Raw genomic sequence first — 24,404 nt, forward strand, 5'->3', positions numbered from 1 at the left:
TTTTCCCCTCACTGCTGCACGAGTCTGCGTGAGAATATGGGGGTGTGAGAGCGTGAGAATTGGGTCAATCGCGCGAGTCTCACCCTGAATGTGTGAGAGTTGGCAGCTTTGTATATGGGGCAGTCGTGGTCTAATGGTCAGAGAGTCTGACTTGTGACCCACAGACAGGGATGTACTGGTCATCAGGAGTAAAGTGATCAACAACACAAGTGTCTTGATCCATTCAGATGTGACACAGAATTGTGTTTTACAGTCGTGTGATATGAGAACATTAAAGCTTCTGTAGTGATGCCGGCTGAAAACACACACCACAATCTAAACTTCATGACGAGGTCAATTGGAAAATGACAAAACATAGACTTGTAAATTCATCACCATAGTAATTTAACTTGCAGTTTTTAACACTGTACAATAGAGATATATTTATTATAAATGTTACCGTTATTAGCCTGCTTAAATATAACCAGTAAATAAGTTCTTAAAGGACAGTTCATCCAAAAATGAAAATTGTCATTTTGTCAAAATCGTGTCATTTCAAACCTGTATGAATTTCTTTCTTCTGTGGAACATAAAAGAAGATAATTTCAGGAATTCAAGAAATTTTTGTCCATACAGAAATCAAGGGTAACCAAAATGGTTTGGTCACGTTCTACAAAATATCTGTTGTGTTCTACAGAAGAAACTAAGTCAAACAGGTTTGGAACGACATGAGGGTGAGGAAATGATGACAAAATGTATTTATCAATAGATTTCCTGCATTCTAGCTCAAAATCAATGCTTTACTGTCAAGTGCATTTCTATGTGACACAAATACATTATTAAGTTTGTTATATTTGTGATGATTTCAGTAATATCTATGATTATTTACTCCAATTAAAGGCCCTGTCACCCAGCAATATATAATCTTTATAATCTTACCACAGTTTCTCCAGTTTACAGTGAGGATCCTCCAGTCCAGAACAGAGACGCTTCACTCCCAAATCTCTTATTTTATTCCCAGACAGAATCAGTTCTCTCAGGTGTGAGGGGTTTGATCTCAGAGCTGAAGCCAGAGCAGAACAACCTTAATCTGTGACGCCACACTTCATCAACCTGTAGAGAACAATGACACACTCTTCACTCTCTCAGATCAGATCAGTTTAGCTGTGAATCCATTAGTAAAGAGAAAGAACAAATCAATGTGTGATGAATCATTGGACTGAGATTTAAAACATTAAAAAAAAACATGATCATAAATAATTTAAAGCATCATTCAAAAATAAAAATTATTTATTTTACTGTCAGGATTTTTAACCAAATACAGGCATGTGATTGGAAACATTAGGCAAGGCAGGTTTATATGTATAGCACATTTCGTACACAATAGTAATTCAAAGTGCTTTACATAAAAGAAAGTAAAATAATAATGAAGAAAAATAATAACAAGAGTAAAACAAGCAATTTTAAAACTTTTAAAATGATTAAAAAAATTTACTTATTTAAAATTAATTTAAAACAGTTCGAAAATGAATTTACATAAAATAAAATAAAATAAAAACAGTGAAAATATAGTGCAATCATTTCGGACATTGCACAGTGCTCATTCAATAAATGCACAGCTAAACAGATGAGTTTTAAGTCTATATTTAAATGTGACTAGTGTTTTAGCACATCTGATCTCTTCTGGAAGCTGATTCCAGCTGCGGGCAGCATAGTAACTAAAGGAGGACTCCCCTTGTTTTGTGTGAAAGTAACTCAAAAGTAATACTGGAGTAATGTAACGCATTACAATTCTGAGACAGTAATATTGCAATGCAAGGAATTACTTTTAAATGACAGTAACAAGTCATCTATAATGTTTTACAGTTTGGAAGTAATTTGCACAACACTGCTTGTAACGCTCGGTCTAAAATAAGCTGACTACACAAATAAACTTTTCTGTTACCTCTTAATAGTGGGGTTTGAAGGAATGCAGGAACTATAAATAACCACCGCAATAAAGAATGAAAGACAACCCAGCGTGTATTATACAAGAAGACAGAAGAGAAAAAAATACTAGATGTACACAATATATACAATAAATATATGAGGGTGAGTGAGTAATGTCCTTGGAAGTCCAATGGGGCTTCTCGGGGCGACATTAACACACTGACAAAATTATATTCAGAATTAAAAATGTTTTTATACCACTTTTTAATGTGTGATTGTGTAAAGGTGATCACCAGATACCAACCTTTCGTGAACTTGCTTACACTCGTTCTCATGGAGGGTCTCTGTGTGTGTGTGTGTGTGTGTGTGTTCGGTTCGGTCTCACCGGTGCAATATTTGGAGTCCGGGAGCAGGTTGAGAACAGCGCTGTCCTGTGACGAAGTCCTCGGTAAAATAATCCAATGGCGTCAGGTTATTTCCACGAGGAAGCAACTCAAAGTCACAGGTAAATACAGCAGGTAATAAGGATCAAGCGATCGATCGCTAAATCCTAAAGTGAGCACATTGACGTCACAGGGATTCCCGCATCACGAGCGAACTCTCGCGAGAAGAAACAGAGTCCACAGTTCTCAACGGGGCAATACAAACACAGAAACGTTAACCCTTAAGGCGCCAGGGTTTTTTGGGAAAAAAATGTTGTATTTTGGCATCAAGATTTCAAAAGCTTGTGACTTGAAAGGGCTTAAAGATAAAGATCTACTGTCAATTAGAAAAATGTTTGGCATGATCGAAAGTTTACGTGGTGTAAATATACTAATCTAATTTGCATATTATGACGTCACCATGGGCGGCTATCACGAATTTCATAATATTCAGGAAATATTAGATACTGAATTGATGTTTGAACTTATTTGCAAGGTTTTTTTTTTTGTATCTGATTGCTGTTGTTGTTGTTTTTTGTCTTTTTATTCTCATTCCAAATGATCAGGGGGGAAAAAACGAGAAAAGTAGTAGATTATTACTATATTACTGTGCCATAGTAAAATACATGAGCCTATTTTTTGATCAGTTGACCATCTATCTGCCCAATCAGGCATCTATGTGACACAGTTCGTAGTTGTTGAGAGTATGGTTCCTCTCATTCATTGCATGACACAGCGCACCTTCTCCACACAGACTGCACCTGTACTGTCTGCCGGCCGAGTATTAGAGCGTGCGCGATCAGCAACAGCTCTCCTATGGACACTATGACCACGTTCACCTCTGTTACCCGCTTCCCCGTTGAGCAAAGGCTCGAAACGATCGCTTGTTTGTGCTTCGTGAACACTCTCGCCTTGCACGGTGGCACCATTGCGCTGCAAAGATGTACCGCGAGACGCGTGATCATTAGACGGCCGATCGTCATTTCCAAAAGGCAAATATTCCCCTTCAGAGTCAGAATCGGTGAACAACATTTGCAACACATCCTCTTTGTATTAGCCATCTGGCGATTTTCTCTCATAAATCTCACGATTTACACTCACGCTATGAAATGAATTGCTCCCGCATCAATAACATGAGAGCTCGACACTTTGAACAGAAACAATGCATAATGTTGGTCTAGAATCAAAGTACTACGTGTCTGCCATCTAGTGGAAGGGAATACAAATGAGATATTACACCATATAAGGAACTACAGTCTATTTGATTAAGGGTGACGTCTTGTCGCAATGTTGCGACTTTGGCGCTTAGAGGGTTAATAACAGCTGTGCCACATCAACAATCAGATTAACATTTAATCAACAGCTTTAAAAACGTATACCTCTTATGTGGCCGAGCTACAAACTATCTTCTGCTCATCAAGGCTGAATTTATTTGATCAAAATAAAGTAAAATAAATATTGTGAAATATTATTACAAATACAAAAAAAGTTTAAAATTTTAATATAAAATGTAATGTTATTCCTGTGATGCAAATCAGAATGTTCTTCATCATTATTCCAGTTTTCAGTGTCACGTGATCTTTTAGAAGTCATTACAATTTATTTTAATCTCAAGAAACATTTCTGATTATTATCAATGTTGAACATTTTGCTACTTCATATTTTGTGTTGAAATGATGCACTTTATTTTTTGATAAATATAAAGTTTAATGAACAGCATTTATTTGCATTTATCAATATATTAATTAAATTGGTAAATGCATTTATTAAATAGAAATCATTTTAAATTCCTTCACACAGTTTTTGTCGCTTTCATGAATGATGAATAAAATTATTAATTTCTCTCTTTTTTTAAATCTTATACAAATGTTTGAGTGGTATCATAGTTTCCACAAAAATATTAAGCAGCAAAACTGTTTTTAACATTGATAATAATCAGAAATGTTTCTTGAGCAGTAAATCAGAATGATTTCTGAAGGATTGTGTGACACTAAACTTCTTTGTAAACAACAACAGATTTATAAATGTTTCTAATGACGAATGTTGTGTTCCCAAATGCAAATTAAAGCGTCTCAAATCAAGCGCAGCACTAACAGTGAATCAGAACCAGAAACAGTACAGTAACAGCAGACATGGAGCGTCACACTACAGTCTTTATAAACGCATCCCTGCAAATAGTCTCTTATGTTAAATCACACTATTCATTACACAGCTGAGCTTTATATTGATCTGTATTAATATATGTACAGAGTAGTGGTGTGTGTGTGTGTGTGTGTGTGTGTGTGTGTGTGTGTGTGTGTGTGTGTGTGTGTGTGTGAGAGAGTGTGCGTGCGTGCGTGTGTGTGTGTGTGTTTCTCCATCACTCAAGGATATCAGAACCTGAGATCTCCTACACTGTGAGATATTATTCATACTTGCAGATAGTACTTAACAAGACGAGCTATTAGCACTTAGTGTAACAGAATCCATTTAAAGGTGATGCTAATGCAGAAACAGCTTTAACATGAACACAGATGTCCACACATGAACAAGAAACAAAGACACACAATGTTTTACTTTCTGGATCTCTGTCTCTTGATACAGCTATTGTGTTTTCTGGCTTTCTGGGTGATGTGTTTTTCACTTCAAAAATATTTTACAGTGTGTCATATATAATCTTACCACAGTTTCTCCAGTTTACAGTGAGGATCCTCCAGTCCAGCACAGAGACACTTCACTCCTGAATCTCTTATTTTATTCACAGACAGACTCAGTTCTCTCAGGTGTGAGGGGTTTGATCTCAGAGCTGAAGTCAGAGCAGAACAACCTTCATCTGTGACGCCACAATCACTCAACCTGTAGAGAACAATGACACACTCTTCACTCTCTCAGATCAGATCAGTTTAGCTGTGAATCCATTAGTAAAGAGAAAGAACAAATCAATGTGTGATGAATCACTGGACTGATATTTAAAATGTCAAAAAAGAAATCAAAATATCATAAATAATTTAAAGCCTCATTCAAAAAGAAAAAAAAACTCCTTTACACTCTCAGGATTTTTAATGTCTTATGTAGACATTAATGCAAATCTATTTAATGACAAACAACTTTGTTTCGACTGAACAAAGTGTTCATAGAACGCAGTTCAATCAGGACCACTTCCCTCAAGTATATTTAATGACAATTATAATTGCATACAGTTAGTGTTGGCGGTATGGTTATGTTCTGTCCATGCAGCCATGCTTGGACAGAGCGGGGAGAGCAGCAAGACAAACCCCCCTGGGGTACAGAACAGAACCATTATAAGCAAATATAATTACAATTCTCAATTACATGAGTTGTAAACAAAAGGTCATAGAGACTGCTTCCAATGAAGACACTGTAAAGAAAGAACAAGTTAGATCAGATTACAGGTTCAGTTGGAGGAGTTGGGGTTGGAGGAGAGAGTTAATTGCAAGCAGCGATGCGATGGAGAGACACTGAATAATGGGAATTTAAATAGACCGCAGGTGATCGGTGTCGAGACTGGATTGGTACACGTCAGGAACAGCTGACTGTCAGCTGATGCAAGCGTGACTAACATGCAGAAGAGTATTTGATGAATGATTTTTATTTCTAAATTTTTAATGTAAAAATCATACTAACAATAAAAGTACACCTAAGGAAACATTAAAAAGCATTTAAAGAAAAGGAAATAATCCATGTCATGGGACCTTTAATGGTAACACTTTACAATAAAATGTCATTTGTTAACATTAATGCTTTAACGAACATGAATGAACAATGAACAATACATTTATTACACAATTTATTAATCTTTGTAATGTTAATTAAAAACAGTTATTCATTGTTCATGTTAGTTCACAGTGCATTAATGTTTACAAACACAACTTGTGATTTTAATAATGCATAAGTAAATGCTGAAGTTAACATGAACTAAGATTAATAAATGCTGTGGAAATATTGTTCATTATTATTTATGTTATTTATATTTGTCAACTAATGTAATTAACAAATGTTAACTAATGAACTTTATTGAAGAATGAATGTAGATGAGGCATAAAGTGCATAGCCCTGAGACCAACTTATCATTTTATAGAGTTTAATGAAGAAATGTTTAATGTATTTACATGTGCGTTATAATAAAAGAACTGTTCATTTTAAATATTACGATATATCATCACACACTACATTAACACGATATCGATAATTGTTGCTTTGAATATCACAGTTATCATCAATACCGGTATATCACGACACCCCTAGTCTCATCCAATCAGAAGAAAGTATTACATTCACAAACAATACCTAATTTTGTTTAATTTTGTCTGACTTTCTGGCTGATTTGTTTTTCACTTCACAAATATTTTACAGTGTGTCATATATAATCTTACCACAGTTTCTCCAGTTTACAGCGAGGATCCTCCAGTACAGCACAGAGACACTTCACTCCCAAATCTCTTATTTTATTCCCAGACAGACTCAGTTCTCTCAGGTGTGAGGGGTTTGATCTCAGAGCTGAAGTCAGAGCAGAACAACCTTCATCTGTGACGCCACAATCTCTCAACCTGTAGAGAACAATGACACACTCTTCACTCTCTCAGATCAGATCAGTTTAGCTGTGAATCCATTAGTAAAGAGAAAGAACAAATCAATGTGTGATGAATCACTGGACTGAGATTTAAAATGTCAAAAAAGAAATCAAAATAGCATAAATAATTTAAAACCTCATTCAAAAAAAAAACTCCTTTACACTCTCAGGATTTTTAATGTCTTATGTAGAAGTTCATGCAAATCTATTTAATGACACTATTCATTTCACAGCTGAGCTTTAGTGTTATTTTTCAATCTGTATTAATATGTATGGAGTAGTGGAGAGTGTGTGTGTGTGTGTGTGTGTGTCTGCAGTAAAAGTGGCGGTCTGACATTGTTGAGCAGCGCTCGAGCACTAAACTACTGATGACCTTTTCCTGAAACACACAGAAGAATCTTCTCCAGCAGCGTGTTCACGAGAGAGAAGCTCTTCATTCCTCTCCTTCACAATCATAAAGATCATCAGTGGTGTCCTGCACATCATTGTTTTGAGCTGACTGTGAGATTTGAAACTCTCAGCTTGTTTTGTGTGAATAATTCATGTACATGTGTGACCTGCTGAAATGTAGGTTTTAATCTTTTATTTGTGACATTAATGTGGTCTCAATGCTGACAGAGTAAATATGTGTTAGAAAACTAGACTTATATCACTCATAATATTCCCATTCACAGTCATAAACCTTTTCTATGGTTTGATTTATTTTATGGTATAATGCGGATCTCTTTAAATGTATAATAATGTAAAATAGTGTTTAGTGTTGTCCAGTAAAGAGTAAGACACTTCAAGCACAAGTGAAATGTCTGAAGGTCAGCTTTACTGATCAATGTGTGGAGCGTCTCTTTGCTGCAGCTGCTGCTGATTTAATGAACCAGTTTCTCATGTGACGGGGTTGTTTTTACCCGCGCCGCTAACACACGCTTTACTCTAATATCTACTGGATTAAAAACACCTGTCCTGACTCCTTTAAGATTCTGTTATTCAGGAGAAAATCTCTCATTCAGGAACATTTATTTTAAAGGAGTCAGATTCATTATTAAATATGATAGTTTAGTTGATGATGAAACACTCACAGAGCTTTTCTGCAGTTGATCACAGCTGGTATCAGTCTTCTTCTGCCCTCAGCTGATGTGTTGTATTTCTCGAGGTCCAGTTCATCCAGAGGCTCCTCTGACATCTGAAGCATGTAGGAGATTGTTGAGCAGTGAGCAGCAGAGAGTTTCTCCTCTGAGTGTTTGTCTGATTTCACAAACTCCTGAATCTCTCTGAACAGAGTCTGATCTTTCACTTCCAGCAGACAGAGGAACAGATTGATGGACTGATCAGCTGAGAGACGATGGTGTTCAGGATCATCTTTGATCCTCTCTTTAATGTACCGTGTGGTTCTGCTGATGGTCTCTGAACTGTTCTCTGTGTGTGTCAGTAGATCCTGTAAGAGTCTCTGATTGGACTCCAGTGAGACGCCCAGCAGGAACCGCAGGAACAGATCCAGACGTCCATTCTCACTCTCGAGAGCTGTATCTACTGCTGATGTTAGTAGATCATACAGAGAGACTTCATCAGATCTGTTTAAACTGAATTCATGCAGTGTTTTCTTGTTCTCTGTTAAATAGCAGTAAAACAGATAGAAAGCAGCGAGAAACTCCTGAACGCTCAGATGAATGAAGCTGTAGACTTTCCTCTGATGAATCACAGATTCCGCCTTAAAGATCTCAGTGCAAATCCCAGAATACACCGAGGCGTCAGTGACGTCTATGCTGCTCTCAATCAGGTCCTCCTCATAGAACATCACATTGCCCTTCATCAGCTGTTTGAAAGCCACTTCAGCAAGTTTCACAATCACTTCTCTGTCGGACGGCAGGAGTTTCTCTGGATCTCTCTCTTCATACTTCTGCTTCCTCATGTTGATCTGAATCAGCAGGAAGTGGATGTACATTTCAGTCAGAGTTTGAGGGATTTCTGCACTCAGATCTTCTTCCAGGAGCTTCTGAAGCACAGTGGATGAGATCCAGCAGAAGACGGGGATGTGGCACATGATGTGGAGGCTTCTTGCTCTTCTGATGTGTGAGATGATTCTGCTGGCTTGATGCTCATCACTGATTCTCTTCCTGAAATATTCCTCCTTCTGAGGCTCAGTGAATCCCTGAATCTCTGTCAGACGGTGGATGTATTCGGAGGGGATCTGATTGGCTGCTGCTGGTCTGGAGGTGATCCAGATGAGAGCAGAGGGAAGCAGCTCTCCTTTCATCAGCTTTGACATCAACACAGCCACTGATGAAGTCTCAGTCACATCACAAACTTTCTGAGCGTCTGAAAACATCAGTGTGATTCTGCTTTCATCCAGACCATCAAAGATGAACACAACTTTACACTCCTCATAAATCTGTGAGTCCAGATCTTGAAGTTCAGGATGAAAGTCCAGCAGAAGTCTGTGAAGACTGTACTGATGATCTCGGATCAAGTTCAGCTCTCGAAATGGAAGCACAAACATGAAATCTACATCCTGATTGGCTTTTCCCTCGGCCCAGTCCAGAATGAACTTCTGCACAGAGACGGTTTTTCCGATTCCAGCGATGCCTTTAGTAAGAACAGTCTTGATCTGCTCTTTCTCCTCAGATCCTGCTTCAGCGGAGGCTTTAAAGATGTCATTGCAGTAGATTGGAGCGTCTTGTGAGTGTTGTGTTCTGGCTGTTTTCTCCATCTGTAAAACCTCATGTTCTTCATTCACTCCTTCTCTCTCTCCCTCTATGATGTAGAGCTGTGTGTAGATGCTGTTCAGGAGGCTTTCATTCTCCTGGAGTTTCAGTCCCTCACATAATCTCTCATACTTGTTCTTCATGCTGGTTTTGTGCTGCTCTTTGACTCTCTGTAGTTCATCATTCAGTGCTTGATCATGTTTATTCAGAGACGCTGTAACGCTCGTGTTGTTCAGACAGAAGACAGAGGAGACTCCTCCAGAGACGCTTCGCTCTCCATCTGCTCTGCTGAAATATCACAAGAACAACTGATTAAACATGTCGCAAAATAAAGGATGTGTAAATTAACATCTAAACCAATAGAGATTTCAGTCTTGTATTTTCAGTATAATTTCAGTTTGTTGATCAGTTTAACTCTTTGTGTAATGCACATTGTTTCAAAGAGAGTCTCACAATTATCCAGCGAGCAGCTAAAGGTGACTTCAATTAAATTCAATTCAATTCAATGTAGGAGCTTGTGTGCTCATTGTGTCGAGTGTCTGTGTGTATTGAGTGTGTTTCTGACTCCCATAAAGCAGTTCAATCATCACCACACGATTATCCTCACCTGGGGTCAGAGGTCACTGCTTCATCACTGAGTTTAGGAGGATCACGCATGGATCCGTCACTCTTCAGAGACACACAGCTGTGATCAGGAGATGAAGATCTCTGACTGCAGATCCTGAGAAAACACACAGAAATATCACACTCTTTTGCTGTAAACAGTGATGATGACAGAAAGTGAGAATCTGCAGCATCAGTCAGATGTGACGCCAAAACACATTTACATCATGATCATCTGATCCGGACGCCTTCTCCACATGTGTGAATGGTTTCCAGCAGAAGACAGTTTGTCTTCCACTAATAAACAAACTCTTAGCAATGCTGTGAGGTTTTCTGACCCGCACTCTCAGTCATACAGGGGTCAAGCATCCAAACAAATAGTTCAAACTACATTTATCTTGAGGAAAAACCCAGTGTCTATACGAAAGAAAAGCTCTACAAGACTATTATAAAGCAGTCAAACAACTATAAACTGATTCTGAGCTGCACTTCTGTGTAAGTGTGTTATTAACTGTTCTTCATGATAAAACACTAGAACTACTGCTACTACTGTCTAGTCTATGTACATGTTTCAGGTTTAAATATCACTAAATGTCATAACTGTAGGACTAATACATTATTTCCTCTATGAACTTCATATTTGAATATTATGTAGATCTATTGTTTACATCAAATTCATGCTTTATTCATAAGTGCAGTCCATCCCTTTAATGCTTGACATCATAAACATCTTGAAATCATAAATGTCTGTTTCGCTTCAAAGTGTGTCTTCGATGACGGTGTTCTGTAAAAATTAAAATCATGTTTCTTGCAATTTGATTCTGACGTACAAAGGCACAAAACATTTGTTTATTATTTTGTGGGGGTTTTTCTCCACTTGTTTCAGTTTTTGTGCCTCAATAATGCGCTGATAATGAATAAGATATTCTGACGTATGATTTTGAGATTCATCTTTTCACACTGAAGACAACTGAGGGACTCAAACACAACTATTACAGAAGGTTCAAACACTCACTGATGCTCCTGAAGATACAACCATGCATTAAGAGCCGGGAGTGAAAACTTTGAATTTGAAATTTAGGGTAAATTAACTTATTTTGTCTTCTGGGAAACAAACCACTTATGTACCATGTTATGTAGCCTTTGAAGGGCAGTACTAAATGGAAAAAAATAATAATAATATATACGGTATATATGATTATTCAGACAAAATAAGACAAAAATGTACACATCTCCATTCTGTTCAAAAGGTTTTCACGCCCCAGCTCTTAATGCATGGTTTTATCTTCTGAAGCATCAGTGAGTGCAGTCACCCGGATCCAGTATGTATCCAGACCAGATGGTGGATCAGCACCTAGAAAGGACCTCTACTGCCCTGAAAGACAGCGGAGACCAGGACAACTAGAGCCCCAGATACAGATCCCCTGTAAAGACCTTGTCTCAGAGGACCACCAGGACAAGACCACAGGAAACAGATGATTCTTCTGCACAATCTGACTTTGCTGCAGTCTGGAATTGAACTACTGGTTTCGTCTGGTCAGAGGAGAACTGGCCCCCCAACTGAGCCTGGTTTCTCCCAAGGTTTTTTTCTCCATTCTGTCACCGATGGAGTTTCGGTTCCTTGCCGCTGTCGCCTCTGGCTTGCTTAGCTGGGGACACTTCATCTACAGCGATATCATTGACTTGATTGCAAATAAATGCACAGACACTATTTAACTGAACAGAGATGACATCACTGAATTCAATGATGAACTGCCTTTAACTATCATTTTGCATTATTGACTCACTGTTTTCCTAATGAATGTTGTTCAGTTGCTTTGACGCAATGTATTTTGTTTAAAGTGCTATATAAATAAAGCTGACTTGACTTTATTATTATTTATTGTTAAGTTGTCCTATTTAAATGTGTTCTGCTCTCCTCCCTGATATACATGCGTGTATGTACCAAGAGCACCTTAAAAACCACAACAAATTCCTTGTGTGTCTGTGCACACTTGATAAAGCAGATTCTGATTCTCTCTTGTGGACTATATTGTATGTGAAAAATCTTATTCAGATCAGTACAATAAATACAATAAACAATAACATGCATTTTGCATGATCCCTCATTTTAGTAAAATAATTACCATTTTGCAGATTTTGAAAGGGGGATGTAAACTTTTGACCTCAAAATGTAACTTTGATAGAAAGGTATGCAATGGATTACATCAACCAAAAATTAAAATGACTGATAGTATGACAACCCTGCTGAGAAAATGAAATAAATAAATAAATAAATAAATAAATAAATAAATAAATAAAAAACATCTAATGGTTTCCACTACAAATACCATCATACACCATCAACTCATTAAAATCAGGGTTGTTGTTTTGTTTTCTCTGTATTGCGCTTTGGGACAGACTTTTATGTTTTTTTCAGTTGCTTCTAAACATATACATGGCTAAAGTCCGAAAACACTGTATTCAGTACAAACTGGGCTACAATAATGTGTAAATAGCATGTATGTACATGATTGTGTTTTTGAGAAAACAACGTTTATGCATGGTTAGTGAAAAACTAAAATTCTGAAGTCACTGTTAAACCTTTTTTGTCAAAGGTTTAACAGTGTTTAAAAAATTTTTTGCTTAAAAATTATGTGAAAATCATCTTGTTTACTCACTCAAAGAAAACAATAGATTAATTTAAATTTTCTAAGTTACTTTTTCGTGGTAAAAGTCATGCGAGTAGGCCCGCATAATGAGCCTTTCAGTCAGCTGTGTGTCACTGAGAGGGGAAGAGTTACAAGAAAGAATAGGAGGACAAAATAAATCTATATAATTTATGTTTGTAGTTTGTAGTTTTTTGGAATATATTTAATTGAGATTTAATTTGAGATTCTCTTGCGAGTGCAGTTAAACAGTTTATTAGGAAAAATCAAAGCTGATTTTTAAAGCTGAATTTTTAGCATCATTACTCCAGTCACACGATCCTTCAGAAATCACTCTAATATAAAAATGTATATATATATTATATATATATAATTAGGGGTGTAACGATTCACTCGTTTTCTCGATGCATCGATTACAAACCCTGTGGATTCATTTGCATCGATCTTGAAACATGATTTTTGAATCGTGAATCGCCCGATCTTGAACAGCAATCGTTTCAAAATGCTAAGAATCGAATGAATCGCGATTTCTATAGCGATTCAATGCTTTCAAAATGTATACACATTAAATTACTACATGCACGAATTAATGGAGACCTTGAAGAGTGTTCGTGAATCGTGCCTCTTATCTGTCCTTCACGCGCTCCACTGTTTACCGCCTGAGAGACAGGATTGCGCTCGCGCTCCGTTCGTCTCTGACGCAGCTGATGTGTGATCTATAGGACTCGTGGCCAGTGCCGGAGCCGTCGACAGCTGTATTTATTGCATGGACGGAGCAGAAATTTAAGTGTCTAAATTATACGCACAGATCCATTGAATGATAAATGTTTTTAAACAATGCGGATGAAAATTAACCACAGCATTAAAAATGACCTTGAAATAAGAGCGCGAGATTTATCTGATAATCAGATGCATGAAAGTAGCGTTTGTTTCATTAGCAAACAGATATCTGGGGCGTTTTCTCTCAGAATCATTCGCTGATGGAGAGGAAAAGATAAATAGAGATGAAGACGTTTCCACACTGAAAGAGAAGCGCTCTCACTCTCATAGACGTGCCAGGCTATATCTGCAGCTAAACTGAATAAAAGCAGAATGAACTGATGAAAAAATAAATAAAAATACAAACAATTTATGAATGATATTTATTACAGTACAGAAACTATAAAGTATATTTTCTACCTTATTATGTGCAGAAAATTTAAATAATTGCTAATTAAATGTAGCCTACTATATAAAACAATCATAAAATTGCCATTAGGAAAAAAAATATCTACTACAAATGATTGATTATTGTCCAGCAGTGTATTTGATTTATTACAGCTAATTAAAAGTAATTTAAAAAGAAGATAATCCCTTGTAAATAATAATAATAATAATAATAATAATAATAATAATAATTATATAGGCTACATACATAAAATGATTGTATTTGACATTTCTGTCACTTCTGAAATTATGGCTACGCCCCCCTGGTGTGACAAAATGTTAGCTTATACATAATACTCTCAAAGCTCTTTTTTAAAAACTTGGCTTACATACATTTTTACGTATGCCATGTCGCATCATTAAACTAGCATTTAACAATGGACAAAAGTTTATTTTTTTTCTAACCTATGGTTCTCTAACCATAAATGCTACTGTAATTTGCCCCCTGACTAAGCATTTAAAGAATTTAGTAGAAGCATTTAAATATTCCCGTGAATGCACTTAAAGAATGCAGAATCGAATCGTTATAATCGAATCGAATCAAATTTAATTGTGAATCGAATTGAATCGTTCTAAATTTGCAAAAATCGTTCTTGAATCGAATCGAAAACCTATGAATCGTAATCGAATTGAATCGCTGCCTTGCCAAAGATTCACAGCCTTAATATATATATATATATAAACATATACACACACACACACACACACACACACACAAACACACACACACACACACACATATATATATATATATATATATATATATATATATATATATATATATATATATATATATTCTTCATTCTTTTTAAATGTAAAAAAAAAAAATGAAAGCAAAAAATGTATGTAAATGAAAGGAGAATGTAAGTGGGTGAGAGTAGACATGTATGTATGTGAAAGGAGTGTGTGTGTGTGTGTGTGTGTGTGTGTGTGAGAGAGAGTAGACATGTATGTATGTGAAAGGAGTGTGTGTGTGTGTGTGTGTGTGTGTGTGTGTGTGTGTGTGTGTGTGTGTGTGTGTGTGTGAGAGAGAGAGTAGACATGTATGTATGTGAAAGGAGTGTGTGTGTGTGTGTGTGTGTGTGTGTGTGTGTGTGTGTGTGTGTGTGTGTGTGAGAGAGAGAGTAGACATGTATGTATGTGAAAGGAGTGTGTGTGTGTGTGTGTGTGTGTGTGTGTGAGAGAGTAGACATGTATGTATGTGAAAGGAGTGTGTGTGTGTGTGAGAGAGAGTAGACATGCATGTATGTGAAAGGAGTGTGTGTGTGTGTGTGAGAGAGAGAGAGAGAGAGTAGACATGTATGTAAGTGAAAGGAGTGTGTGTGTGTGTGTGTGTGTGTGTGTGTGTGTGTGAGAGAGAGAGTAGACATGTATGTATGTGAAAGGAGTGTGTGTGTGTGTGTGTGTGTGTGTGTGTGTGTGTGTGTGAGAGAGAGTAGACATGTATGTATGTGAAAGGAGTGTGTGTGTGTGTGTGTGTGTGTGAGAGAGAGTAGACATGTATGTATGTGAAAGGAGTGTGTGTGTGTGTGTGAGAGAGAGTAGACATGCATGTATGTGAAAGGAGTGTGTGTGTGTGTGTGTGTGTGAGAGAGAGAGAGTAGACATGTATGTATGTGAAAGGAGTGTGTGTGTGTGTGTGTGTGTGTGTGTGTGTGTGTGTGTGTGTGTGAGAGAGAGTAGACATGTATGTATGTGAAAGGAGTGTGTGTGTGTGTGTGTGTGAGAGAGAGAGAGTAGACATGTATGTATGTGAAAGGAGTGTGTGTGTGTGTGTGAGAGAGAGTAGACATGCATGTATGTGAAAGGAGTGTGTGTGTGTGTGTGTGTGTGTGTGTGAGAGAGAGAGTAGACATGTATATATGTGAAAGGAGTGTGTGTGTGTGTGTGTTAGAGAGAGAGTAGACATGTATGTATGTGAAAGGAGAATTTACACGTGTGAGAGTGCCAGAATGAATCATAGATTGTACAGCCCCTCATAAAGTAACTTTTACGTCCTTGCGTCTCTGTGTGCATGCACGCGCTTTGCATGTGTGCAGCAGAACTGAAGAGACACTGTGCAAGATGCTGCTTTGGTGCACGCTTCAGGTGTGAGTTAGACAGCAAGACGAGACGGCAAAGAGATGTTTTCTGCAACTTACTGCACTTAACTCTTTTTAACATCAAGCTATTCTTTGCTATATGCATCGAACTAAAACTTTGACATTTGACCTTTTGACACTAAAACGTTTTCATTTAAAGGGATACTCCACCGTGTTTTCATATTAAACTACGTTTTTCCCTTACCTAAGACGAGTTGATACATACCTCTCTCGTCTCAGTGCATGCACTCAATCGCTTTGGCGCGCGGTGATACTTTGAAAGCACCTAGCTTAACCCATTCATTCAATATGGGCCAAGCAGAGAAGCTACCAAACACCTCCACGTTTTCCCTATTTAAATACAGTTACTCGCGTAGTGTTACTCAACCTAGGACGGTAACACAAAACAAAACGTTGCACTTTTCTAAGCGTGTAAAATGGATAACTATATTGTGTGGCGGAATGCCGTGGTAAGTGCTTGTAAGCACTTCGTCTTGGCGCAGTAATATCTTCACTAGAGGGAGCGGGGGCCGGTGAGAGGATTTTTCACAAGTGAAGATATTACTGCGCCAATTACTGCGTTGAAGTAGGCGGGAACGAGAAGATAAACAACAACCATGGCGGACGATGCGGACAAGTTAGCTATCGTACGATAGCACGCAGCTGTTGCTAGCTAATACACTCCAACTCCAACACGTTTCTGCACTGTTATGGGCCGCCGCAAAGACATGTCTCTTCCCGTGACAGAGTTAATCGAAGGCGCTCACAAACATAATCGAAGGTGGATCTGGTCATTCGAAAGTTACTGATGAATTCTGTATTAGTGAAGCCACTCACATCAGTATCCCACCACTCCTGGCTGCGACTCCGCACCCACACGTTTCTCTGTACCGAAGTTGCTTACACTGCTCCACAAAATGCCATGGCCAAAAACATTGCTCTCCTCCTTCTTTTAAAATTTCTTCTTAAAACGAGAAGATTGTAATTGTGCTGGCTCCGTTGGGAAAATAACTTTAATATAGGGCTGCAACTAACGATTATTTCGAAAATCGATTAATCTGTCATCTGTCATCATTCAGCATAGATTTTTTTAAGAGATTTTAACCATTTTGCATTGTCATATCCTCATCAAAAATATACCTGGAGTTGTTTTATTATGTGTTAGTAATCCTTTGTCGAACTCTTCTGCAATCAAAACACTGACCCATACTCTAGCAAATTTCACAAGGAGATTTCAAATGATGTTTTCACCATGGCGGTCCTTAGAGCTCCTAAAGTAGTTTACAGGTTCGTAGCCAGCCTATTGAAAGGGGGGGGGGGGTTCTTTTTTTCAAAAAGTGGACCTTTTTGCAGTTTTTCTCCACCTTTTGCATTTAATTATGAGGTTCAAATACTTCATTTTGGTGACGTTTTATGCACTAATTTGTGCTGGATTAGTTTATCTGCTGGTATCTTAACGAGCACGCTTTTTGATGCACCTAAAATATTTACTGCATTGTTGTCAAATTGCTTCCTCATGTAACACCTTTGTCAGTCCATACACTGTTCATAAGTTTAAAGACCACACTAACAACAGAATAGATTTAATGAACTTTACTGAAATATTAATAATATTTTTTCTCATCATTTCTTTTCGCCCCATACTCACTATTTGGTTGTATCGCCTGACATAAAAACAGTCAAAACACCTTTTTTGAAGCTTTGTCATTGATTACACACTCCAATTTCATTCATTAGATGCATGTACATCCAACTTCAGATAGATTGGTGTAAAAAAAAAATCTGAACATTTTAGTAACTAGGTTTAGTAACAACATGTTTAATTGTTATATTGTTTACATGGTACAATTTCTGGTTAGCCACGTTTTTTGTGCTTGACAAATTTTACGATTTCAGTTCAGTGCTTGTGATTTGAATCATTATTGACTCATTTGGATAAATATTAGGTAGGCTACACAAGATATAGGCATTCATTTTTCTCAAGACAAAAATAAACTCACCTAATCAGTCCTATCAGCTGGTAGTAATTTTTAGGTTACATATAAATCAAATGAAATATATAGCATTTTATTATTATAACAACAACTGTATTTAATGATATAAGTAAAAATATAATAAATATGTAATATAGTAGGCCTACACATAATTAGCTAAATATTCTCTATAACTTTTTCTAGCCAATTAACGTGCTACATATATGGTAATTAAATGGCTTTCCTGAGGTAAATGTTATGTGACATAATTGTTCTCCAGCAATTTTATTGACCTCTTTGCGCACTGAAAAAAACTGATTGATCGATATGAGGAGGAATATACATTTTGGTAATTAATGTATCTTTCAACATTGTTCATTCCTGTTTATGAGAGTTTATGAGAGTTGGCAAGCATCGTAAATCAATTAATCATTCCAGATAATTTACCTCAAGCGGTCTGCTTTGAAGTTCTCAGAGGAATAAGACGCGCAAGGAAGGAGAAGCATTTCCATTGGCTCCAGTCTGCCGGTCTTGTCCAATCACAAAAGTCGATATTGCACAGCCAATATCACTGAATTTCCCACTATGTTTTATTATTATAATTACGCTACGTGTATATGGCTATTATATTGTAGACTATTGAGTGGATAAAATATAGAAAACCTTTTAATAAAAATACCCCCCCCCATCATTCAGAGGCGATGCTTCTTCACCGTTGCTTTGAAAAGTGTTTTGCGAGAAGAACTCTCAGTTCGAGAGAGACTTCTCTCTGAACTGCATGCGTGGCACACACACGTACACGTACTCCCAGCAACAATAATCATATTTATTTGAAACAGCAACCATATATCTCATAAGCATTGATTAAAACAATGATGACAATAATCACATGAAAAAAAAAAAAAAACGACTGAAATTCTGGACCTTTGGCAGTGAGGGGGGGTTCGTTCGAACCACCCGAACCCCCCCTGCCTAAGGGCATGGTTTAACATCCCGAACAAAGCTTAAGGAATCTTTCAGAAAATATTTTCACGAAGAATAAGAATAAAACCGAATAAAATTGCAGTGCATTGTATTTTATTATTTACTGGGAAACAGCTTTATAGCTTATGCTGTGAAATTGTAAACAATCCTTCGAAAAAAGTGCAAAAAAATCGTTTTCAAAATGGCAATCCATATACAGCTATGAACAGCTGTTCCTTCATCATGGCTGAGCTTTCAACATTGTTACGGGAAAGGATGAAGCTGATTGGTTAGTTCTTGTGACATGACCCGCGGATCGCTTGCGGCTCTCTGAAAAGTTGAAATGTTTTAACTCATGTCGCTTCCATTATGAGCGCGCATACCCCGCGCCTACATTGGAAATAATGAACTTGAGCACGCAAAAGACGCGATATGTGAACGGCCCCTTAAACAGTTCAGTAGTGCAGAGTTTACATGTTACTCTTCATTTTGAAGGCTCAAAGTAAAGTACTCCCACATTAGTGATGGCCGATTCGTGAATGAATCGTTCAATTTAACCGGTTCTTCTTAGTCAACCGGTTGAACCAGTTCACCAAATCGAACTGAATCGTTTGAAACGGTTCACGTCTCCAATAAGCATTAATCCACAAATGACTTAAGCTGTTAACTTTTTTAACGTGGCTGACACTCCCTCTGAGTCAGAATAAACCAATATCCCGGAGTAATTCATTTACTCAAACAGTACACTGACTGAACTGCTGTGAAGACCGAACTGAAGATGAACACCGAGCCGAGCCAGATAATGAACGAACACGCCCACTGCTGGAGCAGTTCTCGTTCTCGAGTCAAGAACCGGTTGCTTCGGTTTTCGGATCACCAGTACACTCAACCGAGAATCGTTTCTGTCGGACGCGTCCCAATTGAAAACCGATAAACTGATGATACTGCGCATGCGCGATTCAGCGCGAAGCCAACTGACTCACAGCATGTCTGAACTGAAGGGATTCTTTTGGTGATTGATTCTGATTCTGTGCTAATGTTATGAGAGCGGGTATTTCAAGGGCTTGGATGAAGGGCAATCTGGCTAAACCTAAGTTCATTTAATAACAAATACATCGCAATGGATTATGTTTAGTAAGTGGATCATGGTTTCTGCGCTGATGACACCTAATTTATTTACTTTATATCTTCAAGACTTAAATCCTCATATGCACATTATTGCTGTTACTCTATTTGGGTGTTGTTGCAAAATTCAAATGTAAACTCTTAATGATTATGAGGTTTTTAACTGACTAAAGTTATGATTACTGACTTTATATATTTGAATGTTTGATAGACGTGATGCCATTACGTCATCGCCAATGACGTCATTACGTCGAGCGTAAAAGAACCGCTGAACCGTTTTTTTTCATCCGGTTTATTGAATTGAACCGTCCGAAAGAACCGGTTCGCGGAAAAGAATCAAACTTCCCATCACTATCCCACATCCCGCTGAATGCTGCAGAGATGCTGTTCGGGAAGCACGTGACATAAAACGAGGCCAGCTATTGGCTATTTGCTACTTCTCCTGTTGTACTGGCTGAGTAAAACCTCCTGTGGCTCATTACTGCCACACTTTGGTCACCGCAGATTTGAAGTATGCACGAAATGAGCCGCTTATGGCAAATAAAAGTTATTTAGCGACGAATCGATAACTAAATTAGTTAATTACTATTTTAATAATCGATTTTAATCGATTAAATCGATTCGTTGTTTCAGCTCTACTTTAATATTGCTAAAAGAGCTCTGCTGTTGTCTACACTATTGTTGACATCCATGTTTAACGTTAGCTTTGACTATCCGTGCATGTGCATACCCCTAATATATATATATATATATATATATATATATATATATATATATATATATATATATATATATATATATATATATATATATATATATTCTGGTTTTAGTGAATGTGCTCTACTGACATTGTTGACTGTTGAGTATTCTTCTGTGCATGCGGGTCACTTCTGGGTCATTTCATGTTCACACAGGAGATCACAAAAGGTTGCATTTAATTGGAAATGTGAACGGCCTTGCAAAAAAATCGATTTAAAAAAAAAAAATTGGAATTGAGCATTAAGCCCTGCAGTGTGAACGTAGCCTATATTTTATGTCCAGAGATGAAAGCAGCATGTTGTCTGTACAAAGAAGGAAACGTCGTATCTGTCCAGGAAAAAACAACTAAAGGCTGGAAATCACTACATGACTTTTAAAATCTGAACAGATTTGTAAACACCAGACATCATAAGATTACAGACTGTGTACAGTCACAGAGTAAACTGGAGATCACACACACAACACGACTGAGGATCACACACTAACAGACTTTACATTCCTTCCCATCACAACAAACTCACACTGAAATGTGCGCATTGTTGCTAGGAGACACGTGACGAATGAAAACAATGTGTTTTAAAATCTGCTGAAAATATCAAACGTGTTTTATCTCCTCCGACTGAATGAATCATAGTCTGAAGCTGAAAAACTGGAGTCTGTGAGCATCATACAATGCGTGACTCTATTAGATATGTCAGCTCAAATACACAGACTTTTTTTGTGATTGACTTTGTACCTTCAGATAAAATTATTATGATTTATAAAGGTTGTTTAAAATGAACAAGAATTGTTAATAAAACATGATGTGAGTTTAATGGGAACAGGGGTGTACAAACATGTGTCCGTTAAGCTCAGCCGGACTTCAGCATTTAATGATATACATCTTAATCAAAACATTTTTTTCATTTAAAAATAACATTTCATATTTTTGTGTGAGATAAATATTTTATAACATAACATCTTACACTGAAACTAGTGATGTGACATTTGAACCGAGGCGTCGGAGCTTGTGTGGAGAAAAAAGGGGCGTGCCAGATGAAGCCGCGATTCGAGGCTTGTGTTGTTAACATGGAAATCACGTGACTAATGACAAACGAGGCCTCGGTTTGTGTGGACACGTCATCGGTTCGGTCTGAGCGTCGGTTCCGGATAAAGGGTGTTCGAATCTCACGCCACCTTGTGGGTGTTGTCAGGAGTAGATGAATCAGTTGTAGTAGAGTCAGAGAGTCAGAGTTAGAGTTAGATAGTTGTGTCGTCATCGTTATTGTGTCATATGTGTTAGGGATGTATATTATTAGATTATATCAGGTTATATTAGTTATAGTATATTGTTATTATTAATTAAAGTAGTTATATTATAGTATTGTTACATTAATTAGATTAATTAGGTTTTTTTGATTTGGATTGCCCTTTTGGATTGTTTTTGCTTTTTGTGACCTCTTTCTTTTTCCTTGTAATGGAGCCAGCAAGAAAGAGGAAATCCTCCCCTGTCTGTTTTTTAAATGGTTGGTCACAATAAGGTATGTGTATTATTATTGTTTTACTTTCCTGATCTAATAATAATACTCACTATAAGGCTGTATTATATGTCATCTCTATTCGTTTATGTTTCTAGGTGAAATGCTTGCTGTGCCTAAAGGAGCTGACATACAACAATAAGACCTCCTCCATGCTCAGGCATTATCGAGCACTGCACGAGCATGCACAGACTACTAACAATCTTTATCAATCAAATCAATATTTATCGAAAGTGAATCTCACAAGATCTGAGGATCCACTAGTATATTGGGCTCAACATGAACATCTGTATCCTCATTTATACCAGCTGACACTGACATTCCTCTGATCCATGCGAAAGGATCTTTTCAGAGGCTCGAGAGGTTCTGTCCAAAAGGAGGAATCTTCTTAGCCCCAACATATTGATACAATTCTGTTCCTCAATAAAAAGAATGTGTGATCCTTCCTTCACCCACCCAGTGTTGCAGTTTGTTCCTCTAAATCCATAGTCCCATAAGCACAACACTGCACTAAAACTAATAACAGTTTAATGCACAAAACACACCAGAAACAATTCTGAACCACACTTTTCTGTTGCAATTTGCGTTATTACACTCCCTCCACCATAAGAACTACACTCAACACAGTCTCACTTTTGTTGTTCCTACTGTCACTATCCAAACAATTTATGAATAATGAATGGACTGTGTGTGACAGTTGTCTCTGCACAAGTAAATTCAGACAGAGAGAAAAACATATTTTATTTGATACCCAGGCAATGGACAAATGTCTGCTCAGGTCATTGATTTAGTTTTTTTTTTTTTTATTGGTCTGCTATTTCTTTGCACAGTAGCTAGGTGTCACTAGTGAGCAATAATGAATGAAGCTTCGAGTAATGAACCTTTTGGTGAAGCAATGGGCTGCGAGGTCTCAGTGGTTCAGGAAGCCTCATTTTGCCATCACTAACTGAAACAAATATCTTTTAAACTAAAAACGTCTCAATGTAGATTTTGGTGAGCTTAATATTTGCTTTTACCATAATATCTATATAAAACATACCTGAGAACAGTCTTTGTATCTCCACTCTTAAAATTTTCTGGATGAATCATAGACCCATCACTCCTCACAGACACACAGCTGGACTCTGCTTCTGATCTCTTCTGATCAACCGAACTATAACAGAGAGAAGATTAAAGTCAATCCTCTAAATTACCATATTTAACAAAGTACATACTCATATATTATTTAAACAATCACTTCAGGATCATTTCATTTACAATATTTTTTTTATTACAAAAGACTATAAATAGAACTGAGTGCTTTCACAAATACATCTCTCCGTGTAACACTATATATTATTAAAATATCAGATCTTTTAGCAATGTACATGAAACATTTATCATATATTGTAGAAAATATACATTTTGATAACTGTATGAGGCAGATTAAGGTGTTCAGGGGCCCCTAGGTAAGACCCCAAGTATGGTGAACTGGCACACACACACACACACACACACACACACACACACACAGACACATACACACACACAGAGAACAGGGCTCTTCTGAAGCATTAGTCTCATAAGTGCTCTATCAGGTATTACTTTAATCAGCATACTTTTGATATTTGCTTAAATTGATTGCTGTTACACTTTTTAACTCTATGAAGGACAATATTTTCCTAAAATGTACATGTCTCCATTTACGTTTAATTCTTACATGTGATCAATAAATGACGTTAGTATATGGTTGTTACTATTCAAATGAATTCAGTATCAACAAACTCCATCCGTCCAAATGCATAAATAATGTTATTAGATTAATGTTTTACTTTTTTGACATATAAATATGTAATGTTGGAAAAATGCAATGATGCATTTAAATATGCAATTAAACCACCAGTAAGTGGTAGCAAGTCACTTTCTTAGGCCATCCTTAAAGGCCGTGTTGCAA

At 37.2% G+C, this 24,404-nt stretch overlaps 3 protein-coding genes across 9 annotated transcripts in view; 2 read left to right on the forward strand and 1 right to left on the reverse strand.

The window, feature by feature from the left end:
- LOC113109173 (NACHT, LRR and PYD domains-containing protein 12-like) overlaps positions 1-24,404 on the forward strand; it is a 1,059,377-nt gene that overhangs the window by 700,441 nt on the left and 334,532 nt on the right.
- Positions 1-24,404, forward strand: part of LOC113109178 (NACHT, LRR and PYD domains-containing protein 12-like) — a 365,574-nt gene that overhangs the window by 225,983 nt on the left and 115,187 nt on the right. The gene's annotated exons all lie outside the window — the stretch shown is intronic.
- Positions 1-24,404, reverse strand: part of LOC113109181 (NACHT, LRR and PYD domains-containing protein 3-like) — a 113,894-nt gene that overhangs the window by 70,183 nt on the left and 19,307 nt on the right. The window contains exons 3-7 of one of the 4 annotated variants that reach the window (XM_026272823.1): positions 23,511-23,624; positions 10,204-10,317; positions 7,974-9,881; positions 6,704-6,877; positions 4,992-5,165 (exon numbers count right to left, since the gene is read on the reverse strand). In XM_026272823.1, the coding sequence (XP_026128608.1) occupies positions 4,992-5,165; positions 6,704-6,877; positions 7,974-9,881; positions 10,204-10,317; positions 23,511-23,624 (2,484 nt within the window). Of the gene's footprint in view, positions 1-4,991; positions 5,166-6,703; positions 6,878-7,973; positions 9,885-10,203; positions 10,318-23,510; positions 23,625-24,404 lie in introns of all 4 variants that reach the window. The other 3 variants (XM_026272822.1, XM_026272825.1, XM_026272824.1) reach the window with 3 other exon arrangements.

Source organism: Carassius auratus, chromosome 9 (assembly GCF_003368295.1).
Source record: "Carassius auratus strain Wakin chromosome 9, ASM336829v1, whole genome shotgun sequence".
Classification (NCBI taxonomy): Eukaryota; Metazoa; Chordata; class Actinopteri; order Cypriniformes; family Cyprinidae; genus Carassius; species Carassius auratus.